The 14,459-nt window shown below is 40.7% G+C and overlaps 1 protein-coding gene across 1 annotated transcript in view; it reads left to right on the top strand.

Annotated features, from left to right (window-relative positions):
- Window positions 1–6,042: 6,042 nt before the first annotated feature.
- The window catches only part of tnfsf10l (TNF superfamily member 10, like), a 56,215-nt gene continuing 47,798 nt past the window's right edge, over window positions 6,043–14,459 (top strand). Inside the window, exon 1 of the mRNA XM_028564357.1 lies at window positions 6,043–6,662. Coding sequence (XP_028420158.1) covers window positions 6,414–6,662 — 249 coding nt within the window. The 5' untranslated portion in view covers window positions 6,043–6,413. The remainder of the gene's footprint in view (window positions 6,663–14,459) is intronic.

Genomic DNA, 14,459 nt, shown 5'->3' with positions numbered 1-14,459 from the left:
TTTAACTTCCACTGCTGATCACCATTATGTTTTCTCACCATGGGACACAGACTGACAGACACACTCATACACATGCACACAGTCACACGTGCACAGAGATAAGCTGCAGGGATGGGTGGACAGCTGTGGTGTCAGAGGGGACACTCTCCCTCTCTCACACACACACACACAGACACACACACATCTGGAGAAATGCTTGTTGTGTTGTCAGGTGGTTGGCTGCCAGAAAGCGAGGGAGACTGAGGGAGGAGGCGTGACGACACACAGAGGATGTATAGCAGGAGGGTTTCTATATACTATAATGGAAAATAAATGGCAAAGGTACTTTATCTCTTTTGGAGGGTAAACCCACCTAAATTGAATGTTTTAACCCTTTAGGCAAGTGAAACCGTGTTTATGCACCAGCTGTAAAGAGTATTATCTAAATTAACACCATATATTGCCATAATAAGTATTTTTCATGGAAATGGGGAGGACTTTATTGGAGTTATTACACCAATTACACATCCTCTATAAATAAACTTCAACTAAAGTCAAAAGTATTTTTAAAGGGATTTTCACTCAACTATGGTGCAAAAATACAATCTTGAGGCACCTTTGCTTTGATGTTTTGCAGTTTTCACTTTATTTATCTGACATAAGAAGTTACCAGGTACCAGAAAGATTTGAAGATTATTGAAAAAGGTTTTGTGTCAAATAACAGGATAAGACACTAAGATATGAATGGAAAAAAGTTTATGTATGCTAATATATATTTGGCCATTTCTGACCATTGGTGGCAGCAAACAAACTGTAAACACAACATCGACATAGACTAAGTTTTTATCTTGGAGTTGTTAGAAAACAGTTGGCTAGTTACATATATCTATATAGCCATAGCAACATCAACATTTACTGAAAGTGCTGTTTCTGGCCACCTGATGAATATAAGTCTAATTTTCACTCTCCTTGTAGCTCTGTTTTGGTCTCCACCAACTCCTGAGGGAAATATCTAGCTCTTTAGCTGCTCAATGCTCCACTATGTTCACCAACTAGTCGCTAAAGGCCGTTTTATGCTTCTGCATCAAATCGATGGCGTACCCCCGCAGACCCCTCTGCGTCTACGCCTGACCCTACGCCGTAGCCTGACGTGCACCTCTCGGAAAATGTAACTACACGTCGCAGCGATGCACATCGCTCGGCCGTGGCTTGGTAGCGTTGCATTTCCTCCGACTCATTTCCTGGTTCTCCTTCTCCACAAACAACATGAAATCAAGGAGAGGGTTAACTTTTCCTGCTTAAGATTTCCCACCTTGGTCAGATAACACAGGGGAGACACTTTGTTTCTCTCACTATGACTCTAGAGTCGCTACTCGCTCCAAAGCTAATCGCCGTCACTCTCTCACTTCTCCCTTGCTCTAACACACTTTCCACACACACACACACACACACACACACACACACACACACACACACACACACACACATGCTGGCTCAACGCACACACCAGCACACAAGTATAAACACCAGGCCACTTACGTAGGCTACGGCGAAAGCTCTGCGTGGAGCCTCTGCAGAACCATAAAACGGCCTTATCAGCTCTCTGCTGTTTTGGTACTGGTCAAACAAAATAATGAGCTGAAATGCTAAAACGCTCCATAGTGCCAAAGGGAACTCTAAGATTGCAACCCTTTACATTACCCAACATGTTTTGATCCATTGTTCCTATTAACATTTTGATTAGATAGTAAATAAAACACATTTTAATGGCATGGGATTCACTGTTACAGTATTGCATTAGAGGATTGGAGTATTTCTTGCATGACTTGCATGTTTCCCCTCTTCGCTCGTGACGGCACAGCTGCTTGTGGCCATTTTTTAGCAACACTCCAATAAATCTTATTTGACTGCATCTCAGTGTTGTGCCAGGATCACACAGACACATGGATGAGTACCTTTTATGCAAAAAATGTGGGGTTAAAAACATTGGAAATAATTTGTAGCATTCTTTTTCAGATAAGCCAGAGAAACTGACAATTAAAAATCTGGAAATACACATCTGTCCTCAGCTTCAGTGTAGGTAGGTAGACAGGGGCATAGCACAAATTTCTGGGCCCTGTAGAAAGGCATTTTCTATGGGGCCCTCCCTGCATCCACAGCTATTCATTCTAACATCTTTTTGGGCCTTCCTACCCTGTAGGTAGAAGACAGCATTTCAAGTCTGCTGAGTGCATTCATCTAATTTATGACGGTACCATTGGCTACTGGCTCTAAATTCATAAATCTGAGTGAGGTGTGATTAGCGAACCCAAAACCCTTATATGTAACGGTAAAAGACAAACTTGGGCTAACTTGTTTCAAGCAGATCTTGACATGATGCATGCAGTCTGTCCAGCATCATAATCACCTTTCTGCTGTTCATCAAAATTTTCACCAGGAGAGGAGACAACTTGTCATTATTGGAATTCATTGTTCACATTAGCTGTGAATCCAAACAGACTACAGGCTTTGTTTCTCACTCAGAAGATGCAAAGGAAAGTGAAATTCAACATCAAGTCAGCCACAAATAGGATTATTTACATATTTGCAATTCTCACTGGGATACTTGTACCGGTATATGCAAGCATTTGGCCAGAGGAAGCAGTGCAGATGCCTCTTGCAAACTCAAAGAGTCCGGGATTTGGCTGTTTATGACCTTGAGGTGTTAAAATATCATCCAGACAAAGACTTGCACAGTTGTGGCAGAATCTACCCTTAAGGAGTCAACCCTAAACTGCAAACAATGTCAAGTGGAAAGTATTTGACTCTTCTTTTACTTCCTGTGGATTTGATCTGTTTTCACCGTTTTGTTCGTCTGTTTGTTAGCAGGATTACGGGAAGGCTACTGGCCCGGTTTTCACGAAAGGGGCATGTTATCAGAATACAGCATAGAAAATATGCTTAAAAATATAGGAAATATTGGATAGGATAGAACAACACAATGTAATTCTGCTATCACATTCATTATTAATTTCACTTTTATTGTAAACAAGTTGTATATCCGAATAGAATACACATTTCCTATAGGCTCAGTCTGCCACTTTTTCTAAAAAAACTATTACAGTGCTGGTTCCATGGTATCAGAATTTTGGATAATCCTCATGGAAACATGAATTGGTCATGTGATGAGGGCTGGGGAAATTGGCAGACCAGGCAGCCAAGGGACAGTACTCTGATCCAATGGAAAATCACAGTTGTCATATTGACAGCACACTAGCCCCCTTTTGGGCCCAGCCCTGCTGTGGCCCTCTGATGGTCCATAGCTGTCTGACTGGCAGCGACCCAAGACCATCTGCCTCCCATCCCTGGTAAACAGCTTGACTGCTGGGCACACACAGACCACTCTCCAGCTGTCTGTGGTGATGTAAAAGAAAAGTCTGCTGTTTAGACCATTGGTTCCCAAAGTGGGTGCCTTGAGGACGAGCCGAGGGTGCCACAAGATTTATCATATCATTGTCTATTTAACGTGAACCGACCAACAAAACTAAAATCCGACTGAACACAACTCGGCTAACGGCTTAGCAGACAGGATTTGGCTGCTTGTAAAAGACTGTGGTATTGCTCGTTAACTGACATCATACATGTGGCTCTAGGTGAACGTGGAGCCAGAACTCACATGTCCCATTAAAATGCCTGCAACTTTTTTTTGTTTGCTTGTTTGTCCTTGTACACCTTAAATAAGCTAACTGTAATTTTGAGGAAAATGAAAGAAATGCATGAAAGACTTCTTCTCATCTGTAAATCTGCAGATCACCTGTTGGCTTTTTTCTGAGTAACTGAGAACGGGCATATATTATTTTACCAAAGTGATATAATATATATCATATCAATATATCATATATAGCGTGTGGTACTATAATAAAATAATTTCTTTGAAGTGGTGCCATGGTCTAAAAACATTGCACTGGTTTAGAGCCGAACTGTAAACACAGTCTGCCTGGGGAAATATGGTTCTGTGTCCAAAGACTGTTTTATGGTGATTTAAGACAGGATTGAGGCTTTATGTCATACAGCAATATACTGTCTGCAGTAATAAAATCTAGATGTAGTCATCTCTCCATGAGGTCTTATCTTATCCAATGAAGTCAGATTGAAGTCAGTGGCCTGTGTGCAGCTTTGTGATGTTTTTGGAAAACTACATTAATGTTAAATATTTAATCGTGGCTACACTTGTTTCAAAGTGATAAACTGGAGGGTGTCAGGAAAATATTTGCTCTCCAGCAGTGCAAAGCTGGAAAACAGACCACAGGCATGCAAACAAACACTGGACGGAGCAGCTCGGAGAACAGAAAGAAGAGAGAAAGGGTGAAGAAAGAGATTATTTTGCCATTTTATGCCATATTGCCATATCTATTATTAAAAAAATCCAAACAATAAAAAGAGCAGTTTTTGTGATTAATCTGACTATTATTGTACCTATTAAGTTTGTATAAAATGTCAGAAACTGAAAATTGCTTGTTTTGCTCAACCAACAATCCATCCACCCAAGGGTTTTCACTTTATTAATATCGAGTAGTAGAAAAACTAGCAAATGTTCATATTTAAGAAGCTAAAAGAAGAGAATTTGTGTCCTTTTTGCTTAAAAATGACTTGAAAGTGCTCATATTATTGTTGACTTTTCCCCTTTCCTTCATTGTGTTATATATCTTTTTGTACACGTTATAGGTTTACAAAGTGAAAAAGCCCAAAGTCCATGCCAAACGGACTTACCATCTCCAACAGAAAACACTGTTCACAAACAGCTCCAAACTGCTCTATTGTAGTCCAGCCTTTACTTCAGGACAAACATGCGTCACTTTGTAACACATGTTATAATGCTCGCCTAGCTACTAGCGTGGCACGCCCTCATACTCTGCAATTGACAAGCTAGCAGTACTTACTGCGCATGTGCGACTCCCAACAAAGATGGAACAGAAGTGAGATGCCTCACTCTGTAGCTAAAACAGAGAGCTCAACACACAGGGTGAAAGGAGGAGCTGCAGCAATGTGCAGTACAACAAAAATATGGTGTTTTCTGAAAATTAAACCACATAAACCTATTCTGGTACAACCTCTAAATACAATTATGAACCTGAAAATGAGCATAATACAAGCACTTTAACAATTCAACAATTTCCAGAATTGTTGCAGATTAATTAAATGTGGCTTTTCAGCTTTTTTCAATCCACTCTTTAACTTGCTACAAAGACCTAAAGTGACACGAGTGAAACAAAGAGAGAGCGCCCTCTGCCAGCTCATCCTGAAACTGAGGCAAGACACAATCAATCTATAGCCAAACCAAATGCCTCAAAAAGACAAATACATCACGACGGATATGGGTAAGAAATTATGACGATTTAACCTTTGACAGAGACTATATAATGGCAGGCCATTCTGTCATCAATGACAGGTCTAAACTTTCTACTCTGCAGTGACACATAGGGCATTCTGAAATAAGGAAAGATCCAATATATTGTCAGTTTTCAAATCTCTAGTTCTCAAAAATAATGTACATTGTGAGATATCAGCTGCAACATACTGTATACCAATTTTAGTCACCTTTGAATGCGGTTTGTAAATGATGTACTTTGTAAATGTTTATCTGCTATTGCCTTGAAAACACCATTGAAACTGTGTGTGTGTGTGTGTGTGTGTGTGTGTGTGTGTGAGCGATTGAGTGAGTGAGATTTATTTTTATTTGTACAAAAACACTTAATTAACAAATTTACAAGTTGTACAGTTTAACATTAAAAAGTGCTGATGCATTAAAATCTCAGTTTGTTTAAAAATAATTGATCTAGTAAAAACGTCATCTTTATCGATAACAGAACAGACATCATTAAAACACCAAAGCTATTTAAAAGCATCCAAATCTCCAATGTGTTTATAAAATTTGAACTCCAGCCAGTCGATATTGGGAGAGAGAGTGTGAGAGAGTGTGTGTGAGAGAGAGAGAGAGAGAGAGAGAGCGAGAGCGAGAGCGAGAGGGAGAGAGAGAGAGAGAGAGAGAGAGAGAGAGAGAGAGAGAGAGAGAGAGAGCGCATTCCTCAACAGCTTCAGGGTGAAAAGGTTAAGCCAACCCCCTCTTTTCTGCTCTCTTTCATTTGCAGCGCATCAGTCCACCGCTGCTGCCTCCTCCAGCAGCAGTAGCAGCAGCTCCGGTCCCACTTTACGCAGCAGCCGCGCGCTGAACAGACCTGGACAGATCCAAACTTTAACTTCCAGCTCGTGTCTCTGCCGCCTGCTCGACCTGCAGCCTTTTCTCCTCCCCGCCCCGCTCCGCTCCCACCCCGCTGAGCTCCGCATGAACAGCTCCATTGGCGGCGGACGCATGGAGATCTAATTTTGCGCCCAAGTCTGCGGAGGCTGTTGTTGTTGCTGGGCTGTTGCTGTCGTTTTGCGGTTCCCTCGGTTTTATGGTCTGCTCATGCGTCGGGAATGCCATGGCCACTCCGAGCGCACAGCAGCAGCACCAGGATTATTTCAGATCGGTTAGCAGCGAGTCCACCACCTACATGATGGTCCCGGCCGGCGGGCCGAACGGGACGAGGCGCCGGGAAGCGCCGTCCAAGATGTGGGTGGCGATGGTGGTCATAGTCGTGGTGGTGCTCCAGATAGCCTCCACCACGGGGCTCTTCCTCTACCTGAACATGTCCATATCGCAGGTAAGAGCTGCTTTCCACTCACTTTGAACAGTTAACATGCAACAACGCTGTTGCGCACTGAACTGGCAAGAAATACACCCGTTTATATCTACAGCCGAATGTCCCTTTTACTGTTAAAGTGATGCTGGAAAAACACCGGGCGCTGAAAGAAACGACTGAAATATTGTAGAAATAGTATTGCACGAAGTGAAACTTTCTTTTGTGGAAGAGATTTGGCGAGTTTCGCTCCCGCTTTCTGACTTGGAAAACAGCTCTGCCGTACTGGACTTGTTAAACAATGCAATCCGGAATTTACAAGCAATGAACCTAAATGGGCAGGGAATAAGCAGCCTGTCTGTCCGCCAGCGTTTATCGAGCTAAACGGGTTAAGTTGCTGCTCACATGGACATATTGTATCCATTTGGGACGGCAGAAAGTAGTCCGAGGCTGTAGATTGCTTTTAAGTAGGTTACAGATGTTGTGTGCAGAGGTGAGATATGCAGGTCAGTGGTGGAGGTGGGCTAACCTCCTGGGGATTTATTTAAGCCGTTTTTAGCCCCTGAAATAATCTTACACATGTACTATTACATAAATAATACTACTGTTCAATGTGCCTGTGGATCTTCACTGTAAAGATCTTTAGAGCGAGAGTTTTTTTTTTTTGGGGGGGCATTGAGATGTTGTTCAGTGAGTCCCAGCAGGGGAAAGCACATCATTAACTCAGCTACATTCACAGCCTGTCTTCATCTGCTTTTTTAGAGTTCAGTGCATTGAGGCAGAACGTATTGCAGAAGTACACTCTTACATTTCTGTCCTCCTCCCTTCTCTGTTAAGGATTTGGTATCAAGAAAAAATCTGACTGATACATTTACTCCTCCAGACCTCAGAGGCTCCATTCATTCTCTCCACATGAGTAAAAACCTGAGCGTCTCTTTGACACACTTACTTGGAGAAGAAAAAGGAATGCTTTTTGCAGCTAGTTTTCATTAAAAAACAGCAGGAGTCAATTCACATTTGAAGCTTTTTAGCCGCTGTTTTTATGCAAAGTGATGATACAGTTAGTGAAACATTAAGAGTTCAGTGTGGCCGACACAACATTTTCACATTAAAAGGATCAAATCTGTGACTTTTTGGCGAGCCAGCATGGGTGAAATTAAACAAGCAACAATCAATCAATCAATCAATCAATCAACCAATCAATCAATCAATCAATCAAAATCTATTTATATAGCACTTTACAAAAACCAGCAGGTATCCAAAGTGCTTAACATCAGAAACACATGTCATACAATAGAAAGAATGAACATAGAAAACAGTAAAATCAGAAAAGGTTACACCGAAACAAAAGAATGAAATTGTCACACCACTGCGACGTATTAAAGGCCAGACAAAACAGACACGTTTTGAGTTTGGACCTAAAAAGAGCTACATCTGTGATAGTGCGAATATCAGGGGGTAACTTGTTCCAGAGTCTCGGGGCAGCAACTGCAACAGCAACTGCAAAAACAAGTGCTAATGTCAGTCCAGGTATCTTTTGCTATTTGCCATATTGTGTTACTAATCATGTGTACCAGTGGTTATCATGGGGTTAATCAAATGTTCATTGAGCTCTAGAATAGATGCTTTTGTGTTATGCCCAGGAGGGGAAATACCGGTTGGACTGTATAATACTATGACACACTGCCTTAAAAAGCTGAATATAGTTAAAATACATGTTTTTTTTTTTCTTAACTGATGAAAAGATTTGTCTGTCCATTCATACTATTTTTGCACTGCTTTGAAGTAGAGCAATAGCAAAGTTAACGTCTGTCTTGGATCATCAGGGAGACACAGTCCCTATACTTTATCATTTTGTACAAGTTTGAATGAGAACAGAAGTTTACTCAAAAGTCGTAGTCAAAAGTTGCAAACAAAACTCCTGTACATTGTCTACCTTGCAAAGATACATTTATTTAGCGATGGTTCGGTGCTAGACCTTCATCAGGCAAATGGTTTGTGACAAAGAGAAGCCATCTTAAATAAGGAGAAGCGGTAAACATTCCCCACATGCAATAAGGCTTAAATCAATTTAACTATATGACAAACTCCGATATCATACATGAAGCTAAGTAAAACATAGTGCTGGGTGATAGGGAGAAAATCAGATATCACGATAATTCTTGACCAAATACCTCGATATTGATATTGCGGCGATATTCTAGGGTTGGCAATTGGTGCTTTGACAAAATATCTTCACACTTAAATTTTAGATAAGCAATCATCAGTGATGTGGACAATATGTCTAAGTGGGGGAAAGGCAAATAATAGAACAGCTAGAACAGTCTGGTAAGTTCAGAAAAGTACATCACTTTACTGTAATGCAGCCTTTAAAACCAGGAAAAGACAACACTTATGTCATATCATGATATTACAATATCCAAAATCTAAGACGATATCTAGTCTCATATCACGATATCGATATAATATCGATATATTGCCCAGCCCTACTAAAACACCCTGTATAGTAACAATCAGAAAAGTGCCCCAAAATACTTTCATTAGATGGATATAAATTAGATTCATTCACAGGCTAAACTGCATTCTTGAATAGATACACATTTGAATACCATTTGATCTTTATGGTTTACGGCCTTCCTGCCATGAAGGGGACATGATATAAAGGCAAACATATGAGAGTTTTCCTGTACCTGCTTCCAATTCACTAACTGGCATGAAATCAACAATCCTGTATCAGCAGTCAGCTGTGGAAATGTCTTTTATATCTGTTATTGATGAGATAATAAGTGAATATATACATTTATTAGCAAGTTAAAAGGCTAAGTTACAACTTGATCTCTTGGTTGATTTCAGTTGTGTTTATGATACGTCGGAGGTAGCAGGAAATCACGTTGAATAGTTTGGAGATGACACTGGACAGAGACCATAATGAAAAACATGGAGCTATGTATCTGCATGTGGGGAATCCCCTGGTTCTCATGTGAAGGCCAGCTATTTTTATTCTGGAAACAGGCCCTTCATTCAGTCGCAGTAGAGTTACACCCCGTGCCAGCCCGGTTAAGACAAAAGATACCAATGAACACAGCACAATGAGGAACGCTCCGGTGTTGCCTCAGTGCTGCTGCAGCATTCACAAACAAACACACACACACACACACACATACACATCATCTCATGCAACTATGTCCGCTGCGGATTTTGTGTCCTCTTTAGCTGGATGAGGCACTTTGTGCAAACCGGTTATTCACTTTATACATAAATATACTCTGAATGTGTGTTTTGTGTTCATCCGATTGGAATTTGTACAAGCATTTCTCAGAGGCAGAAATAAATCCATTGGTTGAGTCACATCTTAATGGGCTACTAAATAATGAACTCAAAACTAATGTCTAGTTTTAAGGAACTTCGTACTAGAACTGTCACAATCAGTCGATCAACAGGAAGAAAAAAAAAATCAGCAACTATTATAATAATCGTTTCACTATTTGAGTCAAAATTCTCCTGGTTCAGTTCCTCCATTGTGAGGATTTGCTGATTTTCTCCGTTTATGTGATAATAAACTGATAACTCTGTTATCTAACTTCTTTACATTTAAGATATTTTTCATCTGTGTGATGAAAACTGAAGGGATGAAAAAATATTAGCCATGTTTCGGTTGCAGTATGTTGCATCTTTTATCTGCATTAAAACGATTAAGTCCCATGTTTTATGTCTTCCTTGATCTGGGTCACATGCGCCTCCAGATCTGTAACAGTTAGAGTGTTTTATTTTGTATAAAACTATAATCTGCGTAAAGCCTTTAATGTTTGCCGAGTTAAGTGACAAGTGTTGAGTTGGTCTACAGGCTCAGGTTCTCATGGCATTTGTGTTAACGCGTGTAAAATTTGGGGGATTTTTGTTTTATTTGTGTGTGTGTGTGTGTGTGTGTGTGTGTGGGGCATTCCATTCCTTACATTTCACTGGTCCACTTTATTATTGTTTGGGTTCACAGATCTGTGATCTCTGACTCACCCTTACATCCAACAATACACCCGATGTGTGTTTGTGCAAGTGTGTGTGTGTGTGTGTGTGTGTGTGTGTGTGTGTGTGTGTGGTCTGATTCACACAGAAGAAGTTTGAGCTTAATGTGGATGTTTGTTAGGCTGTGTGTAGATGTGTGTGTGGTCCGTTTTGCCCTAAAATTGCCCAATTTCTGTCTTTTCTAGCTGTGTTTATGTGATTTAAGTGTGTGTTTGATGATGATCTATGATCTAATCCTGATATTTTTGTGATGATCAGATGACCTTTAAGCATACAAAGCATAGAAAGCTGAGGAAAATCCTGAGAAATTAGTTTGGTCAACAAAGAAACCTTCAGGTGATTTTAGTTTAACAGATTAGAATCAGATTCAGGCTGCAGTAGGTTAAAATGTTAAAGTTACAACAATTTGAAGTAGGTAATGTAACGCGGGTGATGTAGCACCCTTCTACCAGCCATATTAAAATGACCTCAGTATTTTTTATAAAATTAAATATCGAAACCTTATAGGCTACAGGACTAAAGTCATGTTGATCATTTCTGTGAAGGTTTTTTAGTGTTTATGTCTGCTTGTTTGCCAAAGGTCAGTTCAGCATAAGAAACATTTGTCACTGCCAAGAATGGATGGCTAAGTTGCTGTAGGTATAGGTAGAGCTGCAACAATTAGTCAATCTATTAACCGATCAACAGAAAAGGAACCGCAAATATCTATTATCTTTGGATTTTGGACTGTTGGGCACACAAAATAAGACATTTAAAGATATCACCCTGGGATGTGGGATGTTGTAATGGCCATTTTCACAATTGTTGGACATTTTATAGACAAAATGATTAATCCACTACATCAACAATCAGCAAATGAATTGATATATATTCAGATAACGGTTGTTTGCAGCCACAGACCCAGCAGACACTTGTTCTCCTTCCAAACTTCCACTTGCCTTTTCCAGACTCCATTTCTTTGGATTCATTAGTTTTTTTTAAACTTTAAAAAACAAATTTCAGGTGGCATCAGCTTGTCGTGTGGCCTAAGATCACAACGTCCCCGGTATGATTCCGGCTGGGCATCCGTGTTGCATGTCTCCCCCCACATATTTCCCTTCTATTTTGGCCCAAAATGCCTTGGTTCCACAGTTAAAAGTAGAAAAACTATCAAATTTTTAAAAATGAGTATTGCTTGATTCTTTTGTGGGATGTACTTTCACTCGAGAGTGACTGAAGAAGAGCTGCAAACATGAGGAGAGAGATGGGGGTGGGGGGTATGATATGCAACTATGATATGCAGCAAAGGTCCCTCAACCAGATTCAAACCAGGGGGGTTTAACCACTAGGCCACATTAGGCTTGAATTGTAGAGTTGGCGTTACGTAACCTCAGCTGTTTTAGTCACTGCCTACATGTTTCTGTAGGAGGCTTTAAGCGGCGCTTTAAGTGAGTGGAAGAGAGCCACGAGATCTTGCTGCCAGCTGCTAAACTAAACTACTGACTGATTGCACCCAAGCTAAAATACCTGGTTGAAAATAGTGTTAGTTGTTTCCATCCATCATCACACACACAGCCATTTCTCATTCCAGCCTCCCTGTGTGGCCTCCGCTGCTCTTGCCAAGACACTTCTGACACTACCTCCTATAGCGCAGTATAGAACAGTATAGTCCACGCTGTATATTCATCCTAGAGTTTCACACTGGATCAGGTTTTATTGCTGAAGGTGAAGGTCAACATTACCGTTTACTAGGGCTGGGTACCGAACTTTTAGGCACCGACCGAATTGCCTCCATAGTATTGAGTACTGAAAAATGCCCCGTCATTCAATACCAAATTTTAATACCTAGGACTAAATCTCATCAGCGTCACCAATAGCTCAATAGCCATTCAGCATGCTTGTAGCAAGATCCAATAATGCTTGTGATTGACTGTCTAACGTTACACGTCGTAGAGACACGGAGGAAAAACACTAAGTTACAGGTTGGCACACAAAGACACATGTTCATCATCAGAAACCAATTTTGAGTCAAATCAAATCCTTCACTGCAAATATTTTGATTTAATTCAAAGCCCCTACTAATATACTAATATAAACCTCCCACACCAGACTCCATTGCCAAAATACACAATTCCCCCCGTCCCTTTCTCTCTATCACACCTTCTCTCTCTCTCTTTCTCTCTCTCTCTCTCTCTGTCTTTTCACCTCCTGCTCCCCTGCAGGCTCTGTGTGTTATGGTTCAAGTCCACATCGGAGAATCGAGTTACAGTCAGTGTTAGGGCTTGAGGGGGACGGGACAAATATTTCAGTGAGTGACACAAGCAGTTATTTTTTCTTTTATGGAGGTAGGACTTGAGAAGTTAAGTGATTCTTTGGCAATGTGTGTGTGTGTGTGTTCTCTGGTTATCTAAGCAGGGCTTGGGCATGTCTCCAAAGTTACGTGGGGTGTTTATATGGGTGTAGCACAAAAATAAGAGGCTTACATTATTGTAAACACACATATTGTTGATGGAAGGTCTAGGACATAAATTTGGCCTTGTGTCTTCATGACTCAATGAAGATGACGGGGCCAAAATGACGTCAACTAAGTATTTGCTGAATAACATGATATTGGCAACCTGGCCCTTTTTTGGTCAAGAACTGGCTCTTTCTTGTTCTTATACCATTGAGACAGAGCGCATCGCGTCATACTCTGAAAGCTCCGGGCAGGAAAGCAACTCTCCGATCCCCATTGACTTGTATTGTGTGGAGGCGCCTCCTTGTCAATTCCGTCTGCTAGCAAACAACAGAAACATGCCTTAAACTTCCTGTGTGGTAATATTCATTACCAACAGGGTAAATAATCCATGACAAAAGTGGATACAGACATGAGGAATCAGCAGTAAAAATTATTAACAGAGACAAAGTTAAAAAATTAACGTTATGACCGACGTTACGTTTGTAGCAAGCATTTTGTTACCAAGTCAAATATCCAAATGTCAGTTTTAGGCTAACCATATGTCTGTAAGTTAAGCTATTACCACACAGCAGCATTTAGGCATTTTTCTGTTGTTTGCTAGCAGACGGAATTGACGAGGAGGCAGCTTCAAGCAATACAAGTCAATGGAGAGCGTAGAGTTGTTTTCCCACTCTGTTGGGGGCGGGACTTAAATGCGCTCTGTCTCTATGATCATACATGATACCTGTCATCTTCTAACCAATAAAAATAAACATCCTAATGGGATTTCCTGCAAAACAAAGGTCTCTTTCACTTGATATATGCTTTGATGGTCACAGGAATAATACACACACACCCACCCACCCACCCACACATTGGGAGACACAGTATCTTTGCACAGGCCTGCATGCACACTCAGTGGTTTCATGGCCATGTTATTTGGATGAGGATGAATCGGATTGGGCAATAGAAGAGGGCCCTAAGTCATGGCAGGAAAGCAAAAAAAGTGTATCTCCCAAAATGTTGAACTATTCCTTTAATATGACTTTGAGAAGACTAAGTAATGTCAAACACAGCTGCATGCAACACCCAAGTAGAAGCAGTGATTTACTTCATATTTATCATCACAGACAACTCAGTTATTCAGAGGCTCATCAACTTATCTCCCATTCTTTCCTTTTGCTCTTCTTTAAACCTTCACTTCAGTGCAACTGCGCACGTTTTAAATGTAAAAGGACCACTGAGACAAGAAGCCTTGCACAACAAATGAAGTACCAAAAAACGTAGTTCATTTGGTATCAAACATGTCATGTTTCCTCACCACAAAATGTCTCACATAGGAGATGACAAAATCGTTAAGAGTGAAGCTGAATGAGATAAAAGAT

The sequence above is a fragment of the Perca flavescens genome, chromosome 19, assembly GCF_004354835.1.
Source record: "Perca flavescens isolate YP-PL-M2 chromosome 19, PFLA_1.0, whole genome shotgun sequence".
NCBI classification, from domain to species: Eukaryota; Metazoa; Chordata; class Actinopteri; order Perciformes; family Percidae; genus Perca; species Perca flavescens.
Note: the sequence above shows the minus strand (reverse complement) of the source record. Positions and strands in the feature narration are given on the sequence as shown.